At 37.3% G+C, this 25,134-nt stretch overlaps 2 protein-coding genes across 3 annotated transcripts in view; one reads left to right on the top strand and one right to left on the bottom strand.

The window, feature by feature from the left end:
* The window catches only part of LOC107737442 (molybdenum cofactor biosynthesis protein 1-like), a 10,630-nt gene extending 6,717 nt beyond the window's left edge, over window positions 1–3,913 (top strand). Inside the window, exons 7-11 of one of the 2 annotated variants that reach the window (XM_016548921.1) lie at window positions 726–838; window positions 1,140–1,250; window positions 1,384–1,504; window positions 1,668–1,715; window positions 2,458–3,913. In XM_016548921.1, the coding sequence (XP_016404407.1) occupies window positions 726–838; window positions 1,140–1,250; window positions 1,384–1,504; window positions 1,668–1,715; window positions 2,458–3,512 (1,448 nt within the window). In that variant the 3' untranslated portion in view covers window positions 3,513–3,913. Of the gene's footprint in view, window positions 1–725; window positions 839–1,139; window positions 1,251–1,383; window positions 1,505–1,667; window positions 1,731–2,457 lie in introns of both variants that reach the window. The other variant, XM_016548922.1, reaches the window with a different exon arrangement.
* A 4,970-nt stretch (window positions 3,914–8,883) lies between these two features.
* The window catches only part of LOC107737441 (disheveled-associated activator of morphogenesis 2-like), a 72,385-nt gene continuing 56,134 nt past the window's right edge, over window positions 8,884–25,134 (bottom strand). The window contains exons 15-25 of the mRNA XM_016548920.1: window positions 24,609–24,716; window positions 22,799–22,905; window positions 22,427–22,511; window positions 22,205–22,311; window positions 21,042–21,130; window positions 18,972–19,140; window positions 18,432–18,539; window positions 18,236–18,296; window positions 15,689–15,820; window positions 12,730–12,900; window positions 8,884–10,009 (exon numbers count right to left, since the gene is read on the bottom strand). Coding sequence (XP_016404406.1) covers window positions 9,794–10,009; window positions 12,730–12,900; window positions 15,689–15,820; window positions 18,236–18,296; window positions 18,432–18,539; window positions 18,972–19,140; window positions 21,042–21,130; window positions 22,205–22,311; window positions 22,427–22,511; window positions 22,799–22,905; window positions 24,609–24,716 — 1,353 coding nt within the window. The 3' untranslated portion in view covers window positions 8,884–9,793. The remainder of the gene's footprint in view (window positions 10,010–12,729; window positions 12,901–15,688; window positions 15,821–18,235; window positions 18,297–18,431; window positions 18,540–18,971; window positions 19,141–21,041; window positions 21,131–22,204; window positions 22,312–22,426; window positions 22,512–22,798; window positions 22,906–24,608; window positions 24,717–25,134) is intronic.

The raw sequence follows: 25,134 nt of genomic DNA, 5'->3' as shown, positions 1-25,134 counted from the left end.
CATTTATAAAATATCGCCAAAGTTTTGCGCAAATCTGTAATGGAAACGCGCCTAATGACTCCTCTAACCTCACCTCACCTCAAAGTGAAACTCTGAATGACTACAGGGAAAAAAATTACATAATTAAACAATGAAAAGATGTGCACTATTGTACATACGGACATCTGACTGCTAAGTAGTGATTGTGTTTCTCAGCAATAGTGTGCATCCTTCATTTACAGAGAAAAGAAGGTTAGGGAAAAATCTGTAGATGGAAAAATCTCCATACAAGTTCTTTGAGCGTTTTTCTTTTTTTCTACTTGTTACTTTGCACTTTTTGGTAGAAAATGTTTATTTACTATTTATTCAGGTTTACTAGATGTACTAGAGTTCATTTGGAACCAGACCGAGACCTATCGCAAAACAAAAAGTTGTTATTGTGACAGGCCTACACTATTGTTTTCATTGCACTTTTCTTGGTAAGGTTAAGAGAGATTGAGATTAGCACTGGAAACAAAAAATTAAATAAAAAATAAGACAACTTGACTGGTTGTGTTAAAGCAGTTCTCTTTCATGTGTTGTACTTGTATTGAAACATTTCAAGGTTGATTTAATATCTCTTCACACGCCTTTTCAAGATTTTTTTTTTTTATAATCTGACATTTAATCCATGTTTGGAAAAACATTTCTACATACAAGAATGTAAAGCAGCTGAATGTACCTTTGCACATTGGCTGTCTCTATAGGTAACAGATGGAACTTCAAGATGATGGTGAGCTATCAGGAGATGCTGGACTGTTTAAAGCAAAAATGGCCCAATCTAGAGCCTGCGCCTGGAGAGGAAACTGATACAGCCAAGGTCAGCCCAGCTCCAAACTGCTAAATAAATCATTGGCCATGAATCATTCTCAATGTTAAACTGCCATTTGAACTAATTTTGAAAGGGTCAAGACATTATCAGGTGTTTGCTATGTTACTGTTCAGTTTTTATTTATTGATCTGTTGTACATTTTTGAACATTTTCATACACGTTATTAATAGGCCAAGAGGCTTCAATAAAAACATTCCTTTTGTAATCTTGGGTCATCTTGGTAAGGCTATAGAATCATATCAGTGGATAAGCCTTCATGTGTATGTGTTTCTGTGTTTTCTGTTTTCAGGCGTTTAGAGTTCCAGGATTTCGGGGCCAGCTGGGCTTCATTACCTCCATGTCAGAACATTTCTGTGGCTCCTGTAACCGCCTGCGCATCACGGCTGATGGCAACCTTAAGGTAAATGTTGTGTGTGTGTGTGTGTGTGTGATATTCCTTACGCTGATATGCCTTGTGCTTAAGCTTTTCAGTTAGCTGTCTAAATTGTTTTGGTTTATCTTTTACATATGTGTCTGTGTTGGCACTCCATCAGGTTTGTTTGTTTGGAAATTCAGAGGTGTCTTTGAGGGATTGTCTGCGCTCTGGAGCAACTGAAGAGGAACTACTGCACATCATAGGGGCAGCAGTTGGGAGGAAGAAGAAACAGCATGCAGGTAAAAACAAACACCCTCTTGATACATCACATCAACTGTCCAGCAAATGTTTCCCAACTACTAAAGAATATTAATTTAAAATGTAGTAATCAACATTCAGGTCATGTCTTATTCATAATTTATTTACTTCCTTTGAATTTAATATAACTCTCTTTTTCTGCAGGGATGTTCAATATATCTCAGATGAAGAACAGGCCAATGATCCTCATTGGTGGGTGATGTGGCTGTACGTAATACACTTCCCATCTCACTCACTATATCGTCTGGGGTGTGTTGAATATCTCATTATTTTCTGGGATTAGACAGTGTTCTGCAGTGTGATTTTGTTCTGGTTCCTTGACCAAAGCTTTTCATATTCTGTGCAGTGATTAGTTCACAGCAGTGACAGAAATTAAGGGTCGATTTTGCCGCCTTAAATTGATTTTTTTCAGGGGCATGTTTACTGTTGTTACAGATCAAATGAAATCGGTATCAACAAAATCCATTTTTGCACTGCAGAAACAATTTTGTAATTACAATTGCATAAATAATGTGGAAATTAAAGTTTAAAAAATATTGTTAATATTGAAATATGAAAAAAAAGAAATTGGGACATTCTAACTGGATTGTACTAGGCTGTGTTATGCAGTGAAAGTGTGCACTCTTAAGGTGTGCTATTTGTTTTTTGCAAAGTTAGATAAGGTCAGTTTCCACACTGTTATAAGAAATCTTATGATATTATTCTAGATGATATATCGCACACCCTATCAACAAGCACCATTTGTCATTACAGTATATATATATATATATATATATATATACTGTTTATATACTATACTAGTATAGTATATACTATACTAGTTCATCACCCACACTGTTTAGGTTAATGTGTATACATTTACCAGATTACCAGTTGTGGAGGATTCTCCTTTAAAAAATATTGTATTGTTAAATATGTGTGTCCTTGTTTACAGGTAGAAACTGCAGCTGGCCGCTGTGTGGATCGCTGTTTAGAGGCAGTCAGAGGCAGCCTCTTCCTCTGATCCACGGCATGGATTCAGCAGCCTCTGCTACAACTCACTCATTAACAAATTGCATTCAACACTTTCATGGTAATGCCAATCAGGACTACACAAGCACTTTTGATAATGATGCACTAGGTTTGACTTCTCTTTGTAAAAAGCATAATCGACCAAGGTTTCGTTCTATGAAAAGATCGAACAGTCAAAGACAAAGTCGTGCAGCCTCAGAGGCACTTTGCAGTGAAGTGATGACCGAATCTTATCAAGTGAATGCTGGTGCCTTAAAAACCCCCAAAGCTCTAACCGTTCATACGCACATTTTGCGCTGGGGGTCTCAGCCACTACAGCTACAATCCAAAACATTTCCTCCCATTCTCTTTCTTAGTGCACTACTGTCAACAACCAAATTTAGAGATTCAACTCTGCAGTTTGCACGGCACTGCCACAGCAAAACCCCTGAATGTGGGTTTGATTTGAAAATACCACATACAGATGCACAGTCCTCCAGCCTTGATGGAACCTCTGAGCAGTTGACCCACACTGATGCACAGGGTAAAGCCTCCATGGTCAATGTGGGCAGTAAGGCGGTAACTAGTCGCACAGCCATGGCTTGTGGCAAGGTCATCATGGGCCCAAAAGCTTTTAATTTGATGTGTGCCAATCAGCTTGCCAAGGGCGATGCACTAGCGGTAGCACAGCTAGCGGGCATCATGGGTGCCAAGCAGGCCTCATCTCTCATTCCCCTCTGCCACCCGCTTCCTCTTGACCACGCCTCCGTTTCCATAGAGCTGCTGGAGGAAGAACATGCTGTCATCGTCAAGGCTACCTGCCAAACCACGGGCCGCACAGGAGTGGAGATGGAGGCCCTGACCGCCGTTGCGGTGGCTACGCTAACTCTCTATGACATGTGCAAGGCAGTCAGCCATGACATTCATATTACTGACATCAAGTTGCTCAGCAAGACGGGCGGACAGAGAGGGGATTTTCATCGCTCACCTGATTCCTAAAGAATGCATAAACCGCAGGCTTAATCTCACCTGCTTGAAAGTAGCTACAGTATTAAATTCGTCTCTCTAGAATGTTTTCTTTAACAAAATGTGCCTTCAGATGCCTCTAGCTAATCTACTTATTGTCATTTTAACTATTCCTGTGTCCATGCCCAGCATGAAATGTGACTTGTTCAAGTAAGACTCGTTTACCTGACAATACGAAGAGTATTTTATTTTGGTCTAGATTTATTTTGATAATGGTAATGCAGCTAATGATAATGTGTTTCGTAAGGTTGTCGCAGTTGAGCAAAGTTCAGTGCTGCAGGGATTACACATTTTGCAGGTCAAAACCCGGCATCAAGCATTTTAGCCTTTTTTTTTGTTAAAGGCCTGAAAAAAAAAAATCTTTAATTAACACAAGCTCAAGATATTTTCACGTTTTATTCTACAATATAAAATACATCATCATTACACCCTTGGGATTTTTAAAGCTTTTACTTGTCTTGAAAAATGCTTTTGCCAACAAGTGGCTCAATGAGTCTACAGAGGTTTTCTGGGACACTAAACGTCATCACACCAAACAAGAAAAACACATCTCACCAGTCCGCTTTTACAGCTTAATTGTGTTAATAATCACACTCTTGCAAAGTATTCTAACTCAAACTTTCAGGGATTTTAGCCTTTTTTTTTGTTAAAGGCCTGAAAAAAAAAAATCTTTAATTAACACAAGCTCAAGATATTTTCACGTTTTATTCTACAATATAAAATACATCATCATTACACCCTTGGGATTTTTAAAGCTTTTACTTGTCTTGAAAAATGCTTTTGCCAACAAGTGGCTCAATGAGTCTACAGAGGTTTTCTGGGACACTAAACGTCATCACACCAAACAAGAAAAACACATCTCACCAGTCCGCTTTTACAGCTTAATTGTGTTAATAATCACACTCTTGCAAAGTATTCTAACTCAAACTTTCAGGGATATATATATATATATATATATTTTATAAAAGTCTGAAAGAGTTGTTGGAAGTTTATTGGTGGTGTCATTGAAGTCATGTGGCTGTGCTGTAGTTTGCTTAGAGCCTGCAGATTGTATTTACACTTTCAAAAAGTTGTTGAAGTTGTGTGAAGATTATTGTGATGTAAGAATCATAAACTTTTGTTCATTGGCCTACAAAAATGTCACCACTGCAGCACTCTATTCAAAAGGCTTGTTGAAAATTCGCACTTTGGCTGAATACTGTGTGACAGTATTTTCTTATGAAACATCCACTTTCTATTAGATTACATTACCTCTGGTTTCCGTATAGCCTCTTTCATGTAACATGAGCAGAACAAATCAAATTCATTACAGTATGTTACAGTAGTTTTATGAACTAACATTCTGCTTGTGTTTTATGAACGAGGCCCATATTTAATCAAATAAAAAATTTTCATATCATTCATATAAAATAGTTTTTCAAAACATTTTTTTGAAATGGAGTACTTGTGTGATGTCCTGCTACAAAAGTACTGTAAATTCAGCCTCTGACTTGCCTGAACAAACAAGATTAATTATACCTTTATTGTTATTTTTCTTTAAACATAAAATTGAAATCACCATCTGAATCATCTGAACATTTGTCAGAATGCTGTTCATCATAAGTTTCTAATATAATTGATGTTTATAATGTGTAATATGCTCCATGTCTTAACTGCAGTAGTTGGTTTGGATAAAATAACTGATCAATAACTGTGAAATATTCTGTGACCAGAAGAGGGCAGTGTTGCACCGTGAGAAACCACTTCTGCAGCTGCGAGAACTGCCATTGCTAAATGGATGACTGTGCCTAGGATATTCATAGTACAACATTGGACATATGTGTGATTTAAGAGCCAGCTGTACAGAAGTGTAACCCAAAGTAAAAGGTTCACGCAGATGTCAGTGAAACAAGTTTATTTTTACCCTACAAAATGTCACATGGAAAGGGGGTCAGGTGGAGGGGTTGAGAGTCAGACCATAAACAAACAAATATATATATATAAATGAAAGGCTTGTCGTTCTCATACAAACTATCTGATAAATATCAATCACAATATAGTTATACCATTTCTTTCATAATGCTGTGTATACATACAAAATATAGCAAACTAAGTAAGGCAAATAAATAGAGTTTCAATTTACAGGGGGAAAAAATCCTCAATCCACATTCCTCAAACTTCTTTTCTTTTTTTTTTCTCAAATGACTATGATGGTGTACAAAATATTTTGAGAACTATACATTATGTGAGGCCCTTGTCAAATCAACCTTTAAAATGGGGCACTTGGCACAAATACAACCTGTCAAAATCATGGGTGGAGCATTCTATGAACGCGTACAAAGTGTGATGCGTTTCATGTCACAGATAATAATAATACACCAACATTATCAGAGAACCACACCTGTGCACCACTCGAGCCAATAGGGAAAACATCAAGTGCAATTGGTCCAAGCAGAAGTGGGAGGCAAAACATTATCTTTCAAAAATATCTAAAATATAAAAGCGAGTGATACATTTAGGCAGTTGGCATGGTGTTTTCGGATACAGTCATATATTTATCTTGTAACGTACCAAAGATAATCAATTTTCTTTAACATTCATATTACAGTTCATATCTATATAAATCTATATTCAATCCACAATAATCAAAGAGCTGAAAAGGACAGTTTTATAAAACAATGGAACACAGATTATTGGTTAACTTGCACCTAATCTATGTAGGCCTGATTTCTTAACTAAAAAAATATACTTGTATGATATATGATATGGTATATACTTATATGATTTTCTTTATTTATTTTCAGCCTTTGGCTGCTCAGGTTTGTGTTGCAGGAAAAATCTGTCCTACAAAAAAAGTGCATCAAGCAACTATAGCTAACTTTCTGTTTTAGACAATCAATGACCAAATATACATAAAAGATCCAAATAATAATACTGAAGATTTTAATACTTTGTGGAACTTTAAAAGCAGAACACCAAAGCTGTTCTGTGGAACAATGTAACTTCTAGCGTCTGCAGTACCACTCTTCTCATGACAAGAATGACAAAGATGTAAAGGAAATGAAAATAAATAGCCCAAAACACCTCAATTTTAATTTGGCAAGGGGCAAGTTGCACTATTTATAATCTTTTTTTTTTTTTTAGTACTGAATATATTATTATAAAATTGTTTAACAAAGTGTATGTCTTCACTTCTGCTGGGTCATATTCATTTGGTGCACAAAGAACAGTTAATCGTGCAAACCCACATTCCTAATTCTGCATGATCTCCAATTAAGCAGCGCAAGATTAGAACTTTGCCATAAGGTCTAATAAGAGCCTCTATGGGGAATCCTTAGGAAGTGCAATCAAACTAATTGCAGACAGATTAAAGCTTCTTTAAAATGCTCAGATTTAAATGGGCAATAATTGTCTTTTTCTAAATGTCCCAGACAACACGGTCTGCTCTTTTCAGGTCAAACCTGGAACTAACTGTCTGTTGTACAAAAATACTCATAATACTCATAACTCATTGTTATGGCACTTGTAAGCTTAAGAGTTAAAACTTGTCTTTTTTGGACTGTTAATAAATTCGCTTACTGGCGCAAAGAAATATGGATATACCAGAAGCCCTGCTCTCACACCCTACTTGTGTATTAAGCAGGGGCAGAAGGGGCAGAGCTGTACCCACAAAAATTGACAATCAGCACCATGTGTGTCCATATTTAACTCTTAAAAGATAAACACAATCGCCTTATACAGAACTCCCACTGTGACCCCATATGGACAGAAGACAGATTTTTCATGCATGAAAGTGCATGAATTTTTTTTTTGGGCTCAATCCATGACCACCATCTCACTGGACTCTACATTCCCCTTCAGATGTTTGGACTCATTGCCTTCATATCTGTGTCTATATCCATATCAGAGGCCTCTCATCTTCCCTGTCTCTAACACCATTTTCTCTGCCACACCATGCCAACTACATGGTCATTGTATGTACATCTGCATCCTTTGTCCTGACTACAGCCACTAAATATACATGTTATTTAAAAATTATGAACAAAATATAAGAAAACCAAAGTGGTTTACATAATGTTGACTGTGAGAACAAAGTCTAAAATTCAGTGGATCTCTGTACAAACATTTTTCCAGACCTTTCTTGATATACACATTTAGATGGTAAGATAGTTAGATAGCAAGGCATCATTTTGTTCAATATAATCAAGGCCCAAAGGTTCAATATGTTAACCTGAAGAAGTGATGAAGACACATGTTAGTACTTCCTCATAGATAACTGCTTCTTTAAAGGGGTCCTATTATGCTTTTTCACTTTTTTAATTTTAGTCAGTGTGTAGTGTGTATGTTTGGGCATAAAAAAGATCTAGAAAGTTACAAATCTCAAAGTCCACTCCAAAGGGAGATATTTCGTTTTTTTTAAATCCCTTTTCAAGAACTACGACGAACGGCTCGTTTGGACTACAGCGTTTGTTTTCCGGGCTTTGTGATATCACAAAGCGGCCCATTAGAATATCATAAAAAATTATTCCCGCCTACAGATATTCGAATGGTTGGGGGGTGGGGAGGGGCGAGGTTGTGGTTAGAACGCTTGGCTGAGTGAGTGCATCAGACGAGACGACGATGAAGAAGTGCTGCTGCAGAGTTTGGCAGAGAGAGAAGAATAAGAGCTGCTGTGCTGTAGCTTAAAATTTTCGGCATGTCTAGAACAATTCTTACAAGTACAACACGACGTAGCTGGGAGCCGCGGACAGACGCCGAACGGTGCCGCCGGTGTGCCTACACTCATAGAAAATAAAGTATTTGAATTTTAAAGACGTGGCGCGACGCTGCGCTTCTCGTCCGGTGCGCGACCGCCTGAAACGCTGTTTTTTTCACCTCCGTGCCCAAACGTCTCTGTTTGGGCTTCCGAAAGCGGATGATGTCAGGAAACAGTGGTTGCAATTTATTTTTTAACTCTGTCCCTGAGCATTATAACCCCAATTTGCTATTGTGTGCCGCGCATTTTACTGAGGATAGCTTCCACAACATGAGGGAGTATAGTGCCGGATTCGCCCAAAAGCTTTTGTTGAAAGACGGAGCAAGGGGCGTGGCAGTACTGAAACACCGTCTAAGCTGTTCGCCAATCACAACTCACTGGGACAGCTAACCAATCACAACACATTTCGTTTTTTTCGAAAGGCGGGCCTTCATTAAAACCCAGAACTAATCGAGCCGTTTGTGCCAGGATGGGGAGAAAGGTATTTTATGTATGTAAATTATGTGAAAAATAATGCGTTTTTCGAACCACCAAGCATGAGAGCATGTTCTAGTACACCCCCAAAACAAAATCAAGACTTTGTAAAAGAGCATAATAGGACCCCTTTAAACTAAATTTCATGGTCCCTTCCTTCCTAGAATGCTACTTCAGGGCATTTGGATAAAAGGTGCAGTTGTATATGACAGATGAGACCAATTATGAAGTAAAACAATCCCAACGGGTTCATTTAATTTCTGCCATTAAATACACTCAGCGTATTTTTAGACTTCCGGTTTTCATATTCTCTGTATCTCTGTGAGAAAGTGCTCTTTTCTCTCATCAGTATCTCCCTACAGGAGGTAGTCCTCGGAATGCCGTTAATGTAGAGGCACTTGGGGAAGGAGTATCCCAACCTGTAAGGCTGCATCCACAGTGTCATATTTCCTGTGTGGTAGTTCCAACATCCAGGATTGAACAATATTTTCTTTTTTTCCCCCTTCATTTTCAGGTTTAGGAAGCACCAGCTGCATCTTTTAAATTGAAAAGCACAGTTGGATCTGAAGACTAGAGGTACCAGATTTCCAAAAATGGGACTCTTTCCTAATCTCCTAAAATTAGAGCATGGAAATGGGTGGCCGAGAAAGGACAATAACCTTGGCAGGTTAGAAGGATAACCAATGGATTCTACAAGTGATATGTACCTCTTATGACTTATTGTGAGACCTCGCAGCACCAGACTGGAACTCAGGTTGTGCATTTCGCCACAAAAAAAAAACAAGAGTAAGAGATCAGTATGAGTGACTACATATCAAGACGGATGAACACACAGAAACAAGAAGAGAGAGAGATTGCAGGGCATCCTTCACATCTGCGGATAAACCAGACTATCTTACAGTGAGCCTGTCCATCTTTGAGCTTGTCAGTTATTACTGGTCTGAGCAAAGGGGAAATTAGTGGGCAGTGTATGGCATTTCAAGAGAGTTCCCTGTCAGTCTGTGAATATAAAATTCTGATCTCCTTCCAACTGTATTCACTGAGGTCAATAGTTCACCTTGGTGACTGGTCTTTCACGACCCCCACCATCCACCAATTGGTTGACAGAGCGCTTGCGGTTGCGTTTAAGTTTAGAGTCCTTGTCGAAGACTTCACCGGAGCGAAGCGCTGATACGAGATCATCAAACTCCCCCACCTCCTCTGACACACTGCCTCCGGTGCTTTTCTTTGCTCTTTTCTCTCGTTCCCGCTGGTCCTTCAGCTGGGATAGATAAATGAACAAAGATTTACATTTAAAATAGCCATGATCATTCAGGGTAACATATGATATTACAATTTTTCTCGATTGCTAACACACAATTCATGAAACAATTAACCATTTTCTCACACAACTAAACACAATTTCAAAACTACACACCAACTTGTACAAGCTTCAGACTTCCAGGTCAAAATCAAATATTTTAGTCAAAAACATATTCTCTTTCATCAGAATCTAATCTTTGGCCTCGGATGACACACAAACCTGTCAAATACACAGCCTATTTCACTTCCTAGAGAACACTAGTGAGATCAATTCAAAACACTGTTACAAAATCCACCTTTTGGGAATCAGGAATCATTTTGCAAGTCAATGTCTATTACAGTTTGCAACATAAATAGAGCTAATTGCTGAATTTTACGTTATCTGCACCCCTCTAAGAAAACTTCATTATCATTACACTACTGTAAAGTGATCTTACAGTAGATGAAAAGCACTAGAAAAGATCAGTTCAAATAAAGAATTGTATATGAACACACAATACAGCATACTGTCAATTACTGTACAGTAAAAAATAAATAAATACAGCATGCTCTGCCACACAAACACCGACAAATACACAGACTACTTTCCTGCCTGGAGAACAGTAGTGAGATCAGTTCAAAACACAAAAACCTCCTTTTGGGAATCAGGAATCATTTTGCAAGTCAATGTCTATTACAGTTTGCAACATAAATAGAGCTAATTGCTGAATTTTACGTTATCTGCACCCCTCTAAGAAAACTTCATTATCATTACACTACTGTAAAGTGATCTTACAGTAGATGAAAAGCACTAGAAAAGATCAGTTCAAATAAAGAATTGTATATGAACACACAATACAGCATACTGTCAATTACTGTACAGTAAAAAATAAATAAATACAGCATGCTCTGCCACACTATAACAGTTTCTTAGTCTTCTGACAGAAGACTTTCTCTAGCTCCCCTACAGAAAGTCTTCTGTAAGTCTTTTCTTGCTCCCCTAGACAGTCGTCTATCATAGGGTGTGGCATTATGTTTCGGTGGTGTACACAGAATAGTGAAAGTTCTCTCATCTAAAGTATTGCTACTGTGTACTGTTATTATACTGTATGTGTAAATAGTATAGAAACCCTGCAGATAAGCCTGTTGGCCAGCTTCTGCCTTGGTCATTCCATGCACAAGAACATGGTCAACTATAGTGCTTTGTATTTCATCAGTAACAAATGACCTTTGACTCCATCCCTTTATTTTTCTTTTCCCCTCCTCTTCCTCTCCTCTTCTCTTTGACTCCCAGCAGTAGGATTCATTTTATAAAGCACACAACCTGTGACTATTTATAGTATCCTGAGATTCAGACTGGTGTGTCATCAGTTTTGGTACTTATTGTTTACACATAGATACATGTGTGGTATTTGAGTTCATTTTGTGATGCTTGAGTTAATTGTATTGTGTACTTGTGTTTTCAGAATGAGAACATGGTCAAAATGAGGGCATTTATTGTGTAGAGTTTTGCAGAAAATACTAAGCAAATAGAATGTGTGAAAACAGGTGAAATGTGTTAGAAGTTTTGAGAAATGTGACTTTGTTTCAAGAACTGAATGAATGTTTGGAAAATTGGACCAAATGAATCAGTTATAATGTTAGCAATCCAGAAAAACTGTATGATTTCCTCTGATCTGAAGTAGCTTTAAATCAAACTAAACATTTAATAGAGGTCAATCTTGAAAATGTCCTACAATAACAGCATCACAATACAGAAGGGGCCTAGCAGAGCTGTTTTGAGGTGATTCATGGTCTCATGAGTGACTACAGTGAATAAATGTGCATTTGGGGTCATTGCTACAAATTACTCCAAGGCTTATCAACTACATTACCACTGTCATCACTTATGGAATGTTTTCCCTCAAGGCCCCTCAAACCTCAACGTAAGATAGAGCACGAGTGAGAATTTGTTTGTTGAAATGCATTAACTTCATGTACATGGCAAAAGTGAGAAAGCAGTGTATTTTCATGTCCTGATAATTATGATTTATTAGATAATGTGTCCAGTGTCACCACTGGTCACATCAACGGCCTACACTGGATGTGGGAACCAAATTATAAATCAATGACTCTGTATATGCTGGATTCAGTAGACAGATCTATTTCTGACTTACTCCATGTGCTTTTTTTTGTTGAAATTTGGATTTGACACATCCAGTTTAGACAGCCTGTTGGAGTGCCTGTACAGCCTTTAAAAGCACTCCAGCATTAAGAATGAATAGATTTTTAACAACGTTCTGGTTTGAGGATGTTATAATTTAAGGCACAATGTAATGCAGGGTATGCAAAGAAAAGTTTTTGAAAGATGAAAGAATGGAATGGAAACAGCAGCTTCATCACAAAGCGTAAAGAAGAAAAAAAGGCTAATGTAAAATTTTGTAAACCCGGTTTACAGATCATTGACACATTTTTCTGTGCATTGACATTAGCCATGCAGAATAGTGGCCATTTACCGATAAGCTTTAAAGGAGAGACAGCCCAGATTTTGCGTAAAAAACCTTCACCAACAATTTAAGTAAACTTCAACAAAACCAGATGTTAATGAAAGACAGAACGACCTCCTAGCAAGTGTGAAATTATCCAGATGAACATTATCTGTGGATCCTGTAAGCAACTGTGTGTGTTCTGTGTGTATATCTGTTTCAGGAAAAGATGTACCATGGCCTCCATGCGCATTCTCCTCTCTTCCTCCTCTTTGCGTCGCTGCATGTTCTCCAGATCATGTCGGGCCTCGCTGAACGACTGCAGGAATATGTCAAAGATTCCAAAGAACTCATCCGGTTGCATGCAACCTTCCTCCTCTCCAAAATGCTTCAGAGACTTAGAAAACTAGATTGAAGAGGAAAGAGAGGAGAGTGATAACAATGAGGATGAGTGTGGATTGCGCTGAGAAACAACAAAGAAACACAAATGAGTGGAAAAGCATGATTGGAAAAACAAATGCAACACATGGGGCAACCCATAACTTGGAAGATTTCATTGTGTACCACCCACCTATTGCCAGTGTTGCCAACTTAGTGACTTTGTCATTAGATTGAGTGACTTTTCAGACCCCTTCAGTGAGGTTTCTTTCTTTCTTTCTTTTTTTATAAATTGCCTAGCGAGTCAAGCAACTTCTTGGACAAACCTTATCTAGTTTCCAATACTTGCAGGTGTGTTGTCATGTAGTGACATTTAGCAAACAGGCTTTTAGCTACTTTCCACTGACAGTATTCGGCAACAGTGCTTATTGATAATGTTGGGTAATATAACTCTAAGAAAAAAGGTACAAAAGCTGTCACTGGGGCAGTACCCTTTCAAAAGGTACACCTTTGTACCTTATTTACCCATAAAGGGTGCACAGTAGTACTCTAAAGCAGGTGTGGGAAACTCAACTCTTAGAGGGGGGCTGTCCTGCAGAGTTCAGCTCCAAAACTAATTAAACAAACCTGAACAAGCTAATCAAAGTCTTTAGGTGTGCTAGATACTTCCAAGCAGGTATGTTGGAGTTGGTTGGAGCTAAACTCTGCAGGACAGTGGCCCTCCAGGTGCTTGACACGTCTTCCCTAAATGTACATATTTCTTTTTAAAAGGGTACAGCCACAGTGAAAGCTTTTGTACAATTTTTTTCTGAGAGTCACATAGAGATATCATAGGCTGCATGCTCCACCATCCTACATCTTCGGTTAATCCCTGACACATTTGCCAAAACACACACACAGTTTCTTCTTCCTTATGTGTGCATGATGTAATAGGTCACACCTGGTTTAATGACCATATGCCCTCTTATCAGGACCAGCTGCCTGCTTCATGGATGCCGAGACAGAAGGATGAATCCTTTTCACTGTGAGAGCCCAGAAATCACAAACCCATCACCTTGGAAGTAAGCTTGAAATGATTTTTCAGAACTGATATGGTAGCCATTAGTACTCTTTGGTTTGTTTCGGAACAAATATTCCAAAGATCTTTTGATCTCTACTTAAAAATGGACTGCTTGAGCTACATAATCAATTTGTACACATATGCTGTGGATGAACTTTTCAAACCAAATTTACATACGCAAAAAGTGCATCCACTTTTACTGTGGTTTGGCATACAAAGGTGCCAAAGGTCTTTGCTCCAAAAGCCATTTGAAGGTCTGTCTGCCAAGAGAGTATATACTGAGTCTTCGTCCACAGTAGATTTGCCATGGGGAATTCATTTGTCTCAGTTCTAACTAGCATCTATATCATTGTGATTCTGGCCAAGTTCTTTGTCTCTCAGTTCAATGGAGCAGCTAATTATCTCATAAGAGACAATATTCCATGTGAAGTCAAAACTGTTCTTTTTTTATTGTGAAACAAACAATAATTTCGCTTTCCAGCACTGAGCTTTAGCTTGTCATAGATCTACCATTTTGAGGGCATATGCAGTCCGGCGACTATGGAAAGAATCTTAAAATCTCTAGTTAAAATCTCAACCTTTAGGTTGTGAGTGCCCCAACAACTACTGTACAAGCCATCAGAGGGGAGATCTGTCTCTTCAACATCTCAGTGTTGACAATACTCTACCCTTGTTCACAGCCATAATGTTTGTGTTAATTTTAGCCCACCTCAGATGACAGAATCGCTTACAGGAGATGGAATTCTGACCTGTCAAGGGCAGCAGGAAGAGGTAGATCTGTCTGGAAAGCACAGGGAGGCCTTTGTGTCCAAATAACTCGTAGAGCTTCAAGGTCAGCCATTTCTCATGAAGTCTCACCGAACTTTTATGGCTTTACTAAGAAAATTATTTGGATAACGGTGGACGGGGTTAAATTGACGGTTCTGTTATTGGGAGTGGAGCTCAGATAAAGACTCTGTCTGTGCCCAGTGACCAAAACATATCCCTACTCACACTTTCCACCACCACAAAAAAGACCACTAACACACTCACAAACACACATGCACAAATCCCAAATGTATTCCCATTGGCTTTCAGAATGGTTCTCTTTCATGTATTTGAGAGTTGGGGACATACCATAGCGGAGTGGAGTTGAGACCAATCCACATTTCAAAAGAAATAAATCTCCTCAAACCCTTCAGTAAAAACCCTGAGAAATTTAGGACCGGCTGCCGGGATTCCCCGGGATGTTTAAGTCATCATGCCGAGCCAGGAAGGGTACACAAAGCCCTCTCTTTTCTCTCTGTCTTTTTCTTTCTTTTTCACTCACTCCCTATTCCTTCATCTTTCTAAGATGTCAGGCTCCGGCCCATGCACAGGGTTGGCAGAGCTCAAAACGATAGAGAAGGGGGGACGGGAAGGCCTGCTGGGCTCCTCCAGAAAGGGCCTATCCTTCCATGATTCTCTGAAAAAGCCCAGCTCCACTCTACAGCCCTCTACTGTGACCCACTCAAAGACCTGTTCTACCCTTAACAATAACTCTAAGGGCATATTGGAGAAAACATTTTCAGCCTTAGACACTCAGGGAAAAGCCAGGCCTCTTGTTTTCTCTCTCTCTGCAAAGGAAGCTTTGTGCGATGATTGGTTCTGGCTAAAATGAAACACTTTCTTTTGAAAAGATTAATGTGCCAATAGCTTTATTAGGTTGGGTATATAAGGATGGAGGTTAAAAAGAAAGGGTAATCATTGTGACTGAATAATTAAGTGAAGATGTTACCTTATCTTTGGCTTCAGCGAGTAGTTCCTCAAGTTCAGAGAAGCTGAAGCTAGCGACTGTGATGAAGTCACTGACCACTGGGACAAACTTGTCTCCCCGGTCACATGCTCGGCTCTGCTGGTATCGTAACTCCTGATGTAAACCGAATAAAATTTGTATTCAAACAGGAATCTTTTTTGTTGTTTCTAATTAAATCTGACTACAGATGTTTTGATTTTTACTGATAAACTGTCTCTCTAGGAGGATGTAGGAACTGTAGGGTTTTGAAATCGCAATTAGAATGTAAATAAAGTGAACATGCTAGGCAATTTTATATTATTTATATTCCTATATTCTTTTATATTCTTATTTTTCACTTCCAGTTTTTTTAGGACCAGTGTGACAAAATAAAGACCAAAGTGACGTGTATTAGTTGTGTAACTGTAACTTCAATGGAGTTAGTTCATTAGCCAGCAAATTACTAATATTTTCTGACAAACTACATCAACATTACACAAAATAGAACAAGTTTACATAAAGGAGTTATTTTGATATGAAAAATGTGTACTGTTATCATGCCAAACATTTATTATAATATTGAAAAATGCAATGACTTGGAGGTTTCACTTAATGCAACTATTGTCAAAGAGTGTTGCATCAGTGAAAATACTAATAACAATAATAATAAAGGTGAATGTGAGTAATGTTTTAGGGCACCTCTGATAAGAATGCTTTTAGTTGTAGAAATGTAAATGTAAATGATGGATGTCTCACCGCCTCCAGAGCTTTCAGGCCGCTCCTAATGACAAACACTTCCTTCTCCAGCTCAGCCAGACTAACAGTAACAGAGAGTAACAGTAAGACAAAAACAGTCTTTAACCAACTGATATACAAAACAACAGGCCTAAGCCTATCAAAAACAACAATACATACTATATTTATACTCATCAGTATGCAGCGTGTGACTCACTTGACTTTGGCAGCTTCTGGTACAGTGGCCAAGTCCTGTTGAATATTGAGGATGTCCGGGTAATTTTTCTCAAAGATCATTATCAGGTAATGCAACATGGTGATGTTCCTGTAGAAAATGCAAATAGAATTATTAATTTATTTCAAGTTTAAAGCAAAGAAATTAGAAACATATTTATCAGTGCTATTAATCCACATTTAGTGATTTTTTTTTTTTAAACAGTGAATGGATGCTTTGCATTTTTTTTTAAAGATTTGATGCAATTTATGCTATTAAAATGCTATTTGAAAACAGAACTGCAATTATTTTATTAGAATAAAAAGAAAGAAAAAACATACAATGCCTCATGTGAACACAGTTAAGTGAGAACTAAAATTTACTAAAAATAAATAATGTTGTCTGATTACACCAATTCGGTAAATTGAATTTAACATCTCAATGGTAGCGGTGGAAAGTGTAATAGATGCATTAACAGAAAACAGTGACGTTAATTGATGCATTCAGATGAACAAGCTAAAAACCTCTTTATTGACCTCTGACCTGTCTATACTTGACTTGGTGTCAATGATCTTGTTGAGGCTGGACACTTTGAAACCATATGCGTTGCCCCTTTGTCCTTTGTTCATGAAGTTCCCGAATGCCAAAACCACTTCCAGAACCTGTGTCAGGTGCTTACTTCTCATCACCTCACGTGACGCACACAGAATAGCTAAAGATATGATAAAAGATATCAAAGATGTTACTGTAGCATCCTTGATGTCTATATAGCACTGACATATTTATTATCAGGCAATAAAGACACCATGATCTTCTTTCACAGATTTAACTGGAATTTGTTGATTATTAAGAGTTTATCATTTCTGGATTAAGTATTCATAAATCACAAGTTAGGTCATAAACAGGCTCAGCAGATATGCAGAATTCAATAAAGTTCTACACATTCCCCATTCTATGTGTGTTTGTACAACTATTTTTACTAATTTGATTGTGCTTTTAGCTACCAATAAGAGTGTAGTACCCTCAGCTCTGTTAAACACATTTTATGTAATTCCATTGCACAGAATGTGCAGAACATGTGGGAAAAGGCAGCAGATTCTGCCTGGACCCAGTCAAAAACACAATTCTGATCAACTGAAAGATGGTAAGAATAGTTTGCCAGAGGATAACATATTGAAACCAAATCATTCTGTATGAGGGACCAAAGGGCAATTGTAATCATTTCATGATCAACATGATTCACTATACAAGATCAGTACCCACAGTAATGTCAGCATGAATAAACAAACAAATAAAGACATTTCTGGAAAAAATAAATAAATTATATATATACAACATTACACAAAATAGAACAAGTTTACATAAAGGAGTTATTTTGATATGAAAAATGTGTACTGTTATCATGCCAAACATTTATTATAATATTGAAAAATGCAATGACTTGGAGGTTTCACTTAATGCAACTATTGTCAAAGAGTGTTGCATCAGTGAAAATACTAATAACAATAATAATAAAGGTGAATGTGAGTAATGTTTTAGGGCACCTCTGATAAGAATGCTTTTAGTTGTAGAAATATAAATGTAAATGATGGATGACTCACCGCCTCCAGAGCTTTCAGGCCGCTCCTAATGACAAACACTTCCTTCTCCAGCTCAGCCAGACTAACAGTAACAGAGAGTAACAGTAAGACAAAAACAGTCTTTAACCAACTGATATACAAAACAACAGGCCTAAGCCTATCAAAAACAACAATACATACTATATTTATACTCATCAGTATGCAGCGTGTGACTCACTTGACTTTGGCAGCTTCTGGTACAGTGGCCAAGTCCTGTTGAATATTGAGGATGTCCGGGTAATTTTTCTCAAAGATCATTATCAGGTAATGCAACATGGTGATGTTCCTGTAGAAAATGCAAATAGAATTATTAATTTATTTCAAGTTTAAAGCAAAGAAATTAGAAACATATTTATCAGTGCTATTAATCCACATTTAGTGATTTTTTTTTTTTAAACAGTGAATGGATGCTTTGCATTTTTTTTTAAAGATTTGATGCAATTTATGCTATTAAAATGCTATTTGAAAACAGAACTGCAATTATTTTATTAGAATAAAAAGAAAGAAAAAACATACAATGCCTCCTGTGAACACAGTTAAGTGAGAACTAAAATTTACTAAAAATAAATAATGTTGTCTGATTACACCAATTCGGTAAATTGAATTTAACATCTCAATGGTAGCGGTGGAAAGTGTAATAGATGCATTAACAGAAAACAGTGACGTTAATTGATGCATTCAGATGAACAAGCTAAAAACCTCTTTATTGACCTCTGACCTGTCTATACTTGACTTGGTGTCAATGATCTTGTTGAGGCTGGACACTTTGAAACCATATGCGTTGCCCCTTTGTCCTTTGTTCATGAAGTTCCCGAATGCCAAAACCACTTCCAGAACCTGTGTCAGGTGCTTACTTCTCATCACCTCACGTGACGCACACAGAATAGCTAAAGATATGATAAAAGATATCAAAGATGTTACTGTAGCATCCTTGATGTCTATATAGCACTGACATATTTATTATCAGGCAATAAAGACACCATGATCTTCTTTCACAGATTTAACTGGAATTTGTTGATTATTAAGAGTTTATCATTTCTGGATTAAGTATTCATAAATCACAAGTTAGGTCATAAACAGGCTCAGCAGATATGCAGAATTCAATAAAGTTCTACACATTCCCCATTCTATGTGTGTTTGTACAACTATTTTTACTAATTTGATTGTGCTTTTAGCTACCAATAAGAGTGTAGTACCCTCAGCTCTGTTAAACACATTTTATGTAATTCCATTGCACAGAATGTGCAGAACATGTGGGAAAAGGCAGCAGATTCTGCCTGGACCCAGTCAAAAACACAATTCTGATCAACTGAAAGATGGTAAGAATAGTTTGCCAGAGGATAACATATTGAAACCAAATCATTCTGTATGAGGGACCAAAGGGCAATTGTAATCATTTCATGATCAACATGATTCACTATACAAGATCAGTACCCACAGTAATGTCAGCATGAATAAACAAACAAATAAAGACATTTCTGGAAAAAATAAATAAATTATATATATATATATATATATATATATATTCTCCCAGTTCCAGCCCAGTGTAAAACCCTACATTTTCCAGAAAGTCCAAATTACTAAACAATACTGGTACTAAACTGATGTTTAACTTCACTATGTTTTGTGAGTGTGGTGAACTAGTCTTAACTCAAGTTTTCTCTCACAATTCCCATCATAGAGCCACAGTACTGCAGTCGCTCCAGCGGGAACAAGAAAGAGTATGCAACTTTGATGCCTGTCCACAATTTTCCCGCCGCCAGTTTCCCACAAAAAGCGTTTTCCCGGAGGATCTTAGCCAAAGTTAGACTTCCTTTGCCTGGATGTTAAAACATTCAAAATGCCTTCCTGTTGACACGATTTAATGTGCAAGGGTGGGCCAGAGAAGTCCTTCATTTGTTTTGTCTGTGTTGATGGCACCCATTCTTTTTGCTCTATATAAAGCTTAATTAGACACTGCTGTTATTTCAGTGTCTTGTTACTTGTGCTTAGATTTATAACTGTAGACATGACATGGCATTGTCAAGTTAGGGAAACTGTGTCATGTTAGCATCCTTATTGTTTACCTTTGTGCTTGTTTTTCACTTTGAGGTTGTGTAAATGAGTAGTCAGTATTAGAGATCAGTGTGTGTACTGATAAATCTGAGGATATGCAAGGCGTTAGTGATCTTTTCAGTAAATAGCCATTTAAATTCCAGTCAGTTTTTCACACAAAGCTAATGTATGGCTATGTATCACATTATGGAAAAGAGCAGCATAAACAACCTTCAAAACATCTCCTTCTGTGTTCCACAGAGGAAAGGACATCGTTTTTTAAATGACATTAAGGAGATCAAATTATGACAGTATATTTGTTTTTGGTTGATCTGTCCCTTTAAGGTTAGCTAAGATCATTAATGTGCAGGGACATGTTTTTAACCAGAATTTGGGCCGGCTTATGCTCATCTGAAGTACTTTGCAAGAACATGCATGCCATGACTCTTTCTTGAAAAGCTTGAAACTCTTTGAAGAAAAAAAGCAACGTTTATGAGAATGACTCTCCCCTCTCAACATGTGCCAGCTTTCCAAAACAGCCTCCGTGGAAACTCTGTTCTTTATTTGAACTGGAGATAAATTCAAGTATAAAAGCCACACAGAGTCACAAACATACCAGCCCTGACTCATGCTCTAATATCCACTTCTCCCACATCACATTTATACAACAGTTTCTGGGCTCTATCACTTCAATATGAGTCTGTTCATTTGCAAAGAAACACCTCCAGTAAGCATTCCCTCTAAACCTACCAACCTTCAACTTTTGGCTTTATTTCTGCTAGACGCTCTGCAAACTTCTTTTTGAAGAAAAGAGACTGGAGCCTCTGTTGATAGTGGTCGATTCTGATAGAGAGAAAGAAGTCCAAATTATTCAGTTTCAGACTGGGTTGAATCTTACGAAAGGTCACATTTCCTCCCAAAATGGACAAAAACACATATTAATTATATTTTTATCCCCTGTAATTCTCATTATTCTCAAAGTCATTTTACTTTTTTTTTAATAATCATAAATCATTTTACATTATGTTTAAAGATAAAGTTTAAAAATGCTGAAATATAATGATAAATTATCATACAATTGCATTATATAGATTTTATTTTTTGCATTACAGAAATGAGAACTATTTTTTCTACATTACAGTAAGGATATATGGGGAGGGATAAATAAAATGCTAACATTTTTTATGACATTAAGAACCTCAATGTCATGAAAAAAAATGTTAGCACATGAGTCCTGTTCTACATGTATGCACTTACTATAATAACTATGTACAGTCCCTGAACCCTATCTTCAACCTAACATTATTTATAACCATATTAATTATTTATAACCATATTAAGTAGTTACTCAGCATTTGCATCTGTAAGAAACCTATTTTACCAAGTATGCAGACATAGCCGTGGGTGCTTAGTCAGCGCAAATACTTTTGTTTGGTTATTATCTATTAGATATGCAAGTATGACTTTGCTTTGCGCATTGTTGCTTTGTAAAATGTTGATTTATGCAAGTATGCATGCTTGTCAAACATGGCTGCATTCATGCACTTGCGTAAAGTATGTTTCTGGCATTAATCGTCTTTCTTGGATGTGCATGTTGTATATATTTTCTGCTAAATGATGAATCCCCCACAATGTGATGTGACTTTGGGATTTCTAGATATCACAGATTTTTGCAGTGTCCTGTTTCTTTGGAGGTAAAATATGCTGGAGAAAAGTAGCTCAGAAATCACTGCTAATCCTGGTTTGTTGCCTGTTGTGTAATTTATGCAATTCAGTATTAAATCTTTTGATCAAGAACTTTACATAGTATTATTCTTCACACATCCAAAGTAACCTTTTTTTTTTTTCCTGAAATCATACTTCATTGTGCTCATTTATCAAATGCATTTCATCTAAGATTCAATTATTTCGCAGTACCTGCTCATCTCAAACAGGAAGCGGTCGGCCCGGGCCATACGCTCAAGCTCATGTTTGTGTTCCTCTAGAAGGTCAATATCACTTTTCTCAGGAACAAACTTCAACAGCTGTGAATGTACAACACATTTACCCATAGAGAGTGTTTACTCGTAGGTAATAAAAGTACTAATCCAAAACATTGTAGTTATATTTTTCATGATCAATCCATTAGATAGCCCTCACCTGCTCTAACATGTCTTTAGCCAGCTCTTCCCTCTCATCCATCTCTAGAATGGCTCTCTTTATCTCTTCATTGCTCATTTTTAACCTGTATGGACAGAAAGTGTTTTTTTAATTATATAAACTGTTCATATTTAACATGTTATTAAGAAAGCAGAAACACCAGTTACTCACTTTTCAGATTCAGATTGGACCAATCTACATTTTTTATGTAACTATAATAAGTTGTGACCAGTTATTACACCATAATTAGCCGACAATTTCAAAAACATTTTTACATGTTGTGCTTCATAAGCGTAGCATCAGTTTCCCGGGATTACTGATAGGTTGACTTTAATACAATGCTAACAATGCTGACTCAGGACAAGTACATACTTGGAAAGCAGGATGACACAGTTTTGAGCCCTCCGTCCATCAATAACAGACAGCTCTTTGACTTTGCGCGAGCTCACATAAAGGTCATCCATTGATCCTGTTTCTTTCTGCAGAAGAGGAGAAAACGGTTTGATGGTTTGGATTCAATTTTTTTTGGATTCAATACAATTTTTCTAAACTGAATGAGTCGGTGAAAGAAGCATACAATATATTTCTAACTTTCTATATATCTCTCAAAAGGCCAGTATTCAGAACAGTGTGTCAGAAATAATCATGCAGCTGAAACACCACAGATGCTTGAAAGAAGCTCGGCTGTTTCAGCTAGAACAGTCATCTATTTATAGCTCCGGACCATTTCCTGTGCTGTGAATGCTCGATGAGGTTACATGGGTCATGTAACTCCACATTGTTCCAAAGAAAGCACACTTCTTACACACCCCTGCAGCTCTTTCTGAGTTGTAACATGAAGAATGCGGGATAGGTTAAAGGTCATTACTTTCCAGAACATGCCTCATCTACATTTTAGTCATCTGTGTATTAATGTTCAATAATTAGACACATTTGTGATAATTACAGTAATTCAGCCAATTACTGTTCTATCACAGTAGTAACCGATTCTTAAAATTGCACACACCAATTATTCACTCCACAGGCATTTGAGAAGATAGATAATTCTACTACTGCAAGATGAGACTGGAAGTGAAAATTAGATCACTAAAATACTTAAAGGAACAGTTCCTTCAAAAATGAAAATTCCATTATCATTAAGCCCATGTTGCTCCAAACTTGCTTCCTTTCCATACATTGAAATTATACCGTGATCAGAGGCTGTCAAGGTTAATAAGGTATCACTATATCCTATTATGCCATAAATTAATATAAGCAAACACACTTTTATAGTGCTTTGTCATTTTTGGATCTTGACAATACCACACTCCATTCATTCTAATTGTATGGAAAGGAGCTGCATAACATTCTCTCTAAAATCTAATTTTGTTTAGTCAAAAACAGAAGTCACATAGAGAACAACAAAATTATGACAGAATTTCCAATTTTGGAATTAACTATTCCTTTAATATTTTAATTCCAACTTTTTCATCATCTGTCACATTAATTCAGATTTCCTTTGGTCAAAGTGGCCAAGATAGCACAATAGACAGATACAAGATGGTGAATGTAGCTGTATGCTTGGCTAAAGGTTCTGGTACAGGGTTGGAAATTAACGGGGGCTTGGGGCAAAAATGCATCCAAATTTTACAAAAATGCCCCCCAAATTCAAGACAAGGGGGCAAAAATTTAAAAAAATTAATGAAAAGTGTTGATTGCTGCATTATATTTAGATTTGCTCATGTTGCATCAATTTTCTTTTTATGCATTTATTGCAGCGTTGAACATTAATCACACATATTTCTGTTGAGCTAATGAATGCGTTGGCCAATCTGAGGCTGAATTCTCCACTCTCTTGAATTCTCTCATCATAAACAACAAAGTACAGATATTATGTAAGTAATACAGATTCATTGTGCAGTGTTGACAGCTTCAGTGATTTTAACGGGAGTTTCTGCACGAACGTGCACTAGACTGTCATTAAACGCTTCAGTCATCATTCAGTGAACTTTCTTTGCTTGCTTAAATTTCTGTATATAATTTATTCCCAGTTTGAATAACCATTCTGTTTGTCATGCTATTGTTATTTTGATTTTCTAATGTGTAAAATGCTATAAACTAATTCATAAATGGTTCCTTGCTTGTTATGACTCTGTAGCCAGAATATGACAGGTTTGGGATTTTGTGTGTCACATTTGCATACTTGCTGCCTCTGGTAAGCTGAAAACATCTTCTCAATGTCCTTTAGGTCAAGAACTCTAAAGGCCCTTCTGTCATCAATCTCATACCAGATGGTACCAGTGATCTTGTTCTGAAAAAATAGGAAGATGATCAGGAAATATGACTGTAATGTAATGTAAAGGGTTAGTCTCAGAAAACTGGAAAAAATAAATAACTAAATGCATACATAAATAAATGACTTAATCTCAGATCAAGTATAATACTTTGTATTAACTATGAGGTATTTTAGTACCACCAAATAAATAAATAAAACAAAAACTGACTCACCTCTCCCAGTTTGGACCAGTTAAAGGATTTGAGTGGTTGTGAAGGTTGGGGGATGCTCTTTGTGCACAGGCTGGTTGTGGAGCTAATGGAAGCAGGTCCAGGTGGAGGTGGAACCCCAGAAAAGATGGGCGGGGCCCCAGGTGGGGGTGGAGGACCCCCCGGGGGAGGTGGAGGAGGTGGTGGGGGTGGGCTGGAGAAAGCAATAGGTGGAGGAGGAGGAG

The sequence above is a fragment of the Sinocyclocheilus rhinocerous genome, unplaced genomic scaffold (assembly GCF_001515625.1).
Source record: "Sinocyclocheilus rhinocerous isolate Xijiao unplaced genomic scaffold, SAMN03320098_v1.1 scaffold524, whole genome shotgun sequence".
NCBI classification, from domain to species: domain Eukaryota; kingdom Metazoa; phylum Chordata; class Actinopteri; order Cypriniformes; family Cyprinidae; genus Sinocyclocheilus; species Sinocyclocheilus rhinocerous.
The sequence above is the reverse complement of the archived record's forward strand: the minus strand, read 5'-3'. Positions and strand labels throughout refer to the sequence as shown.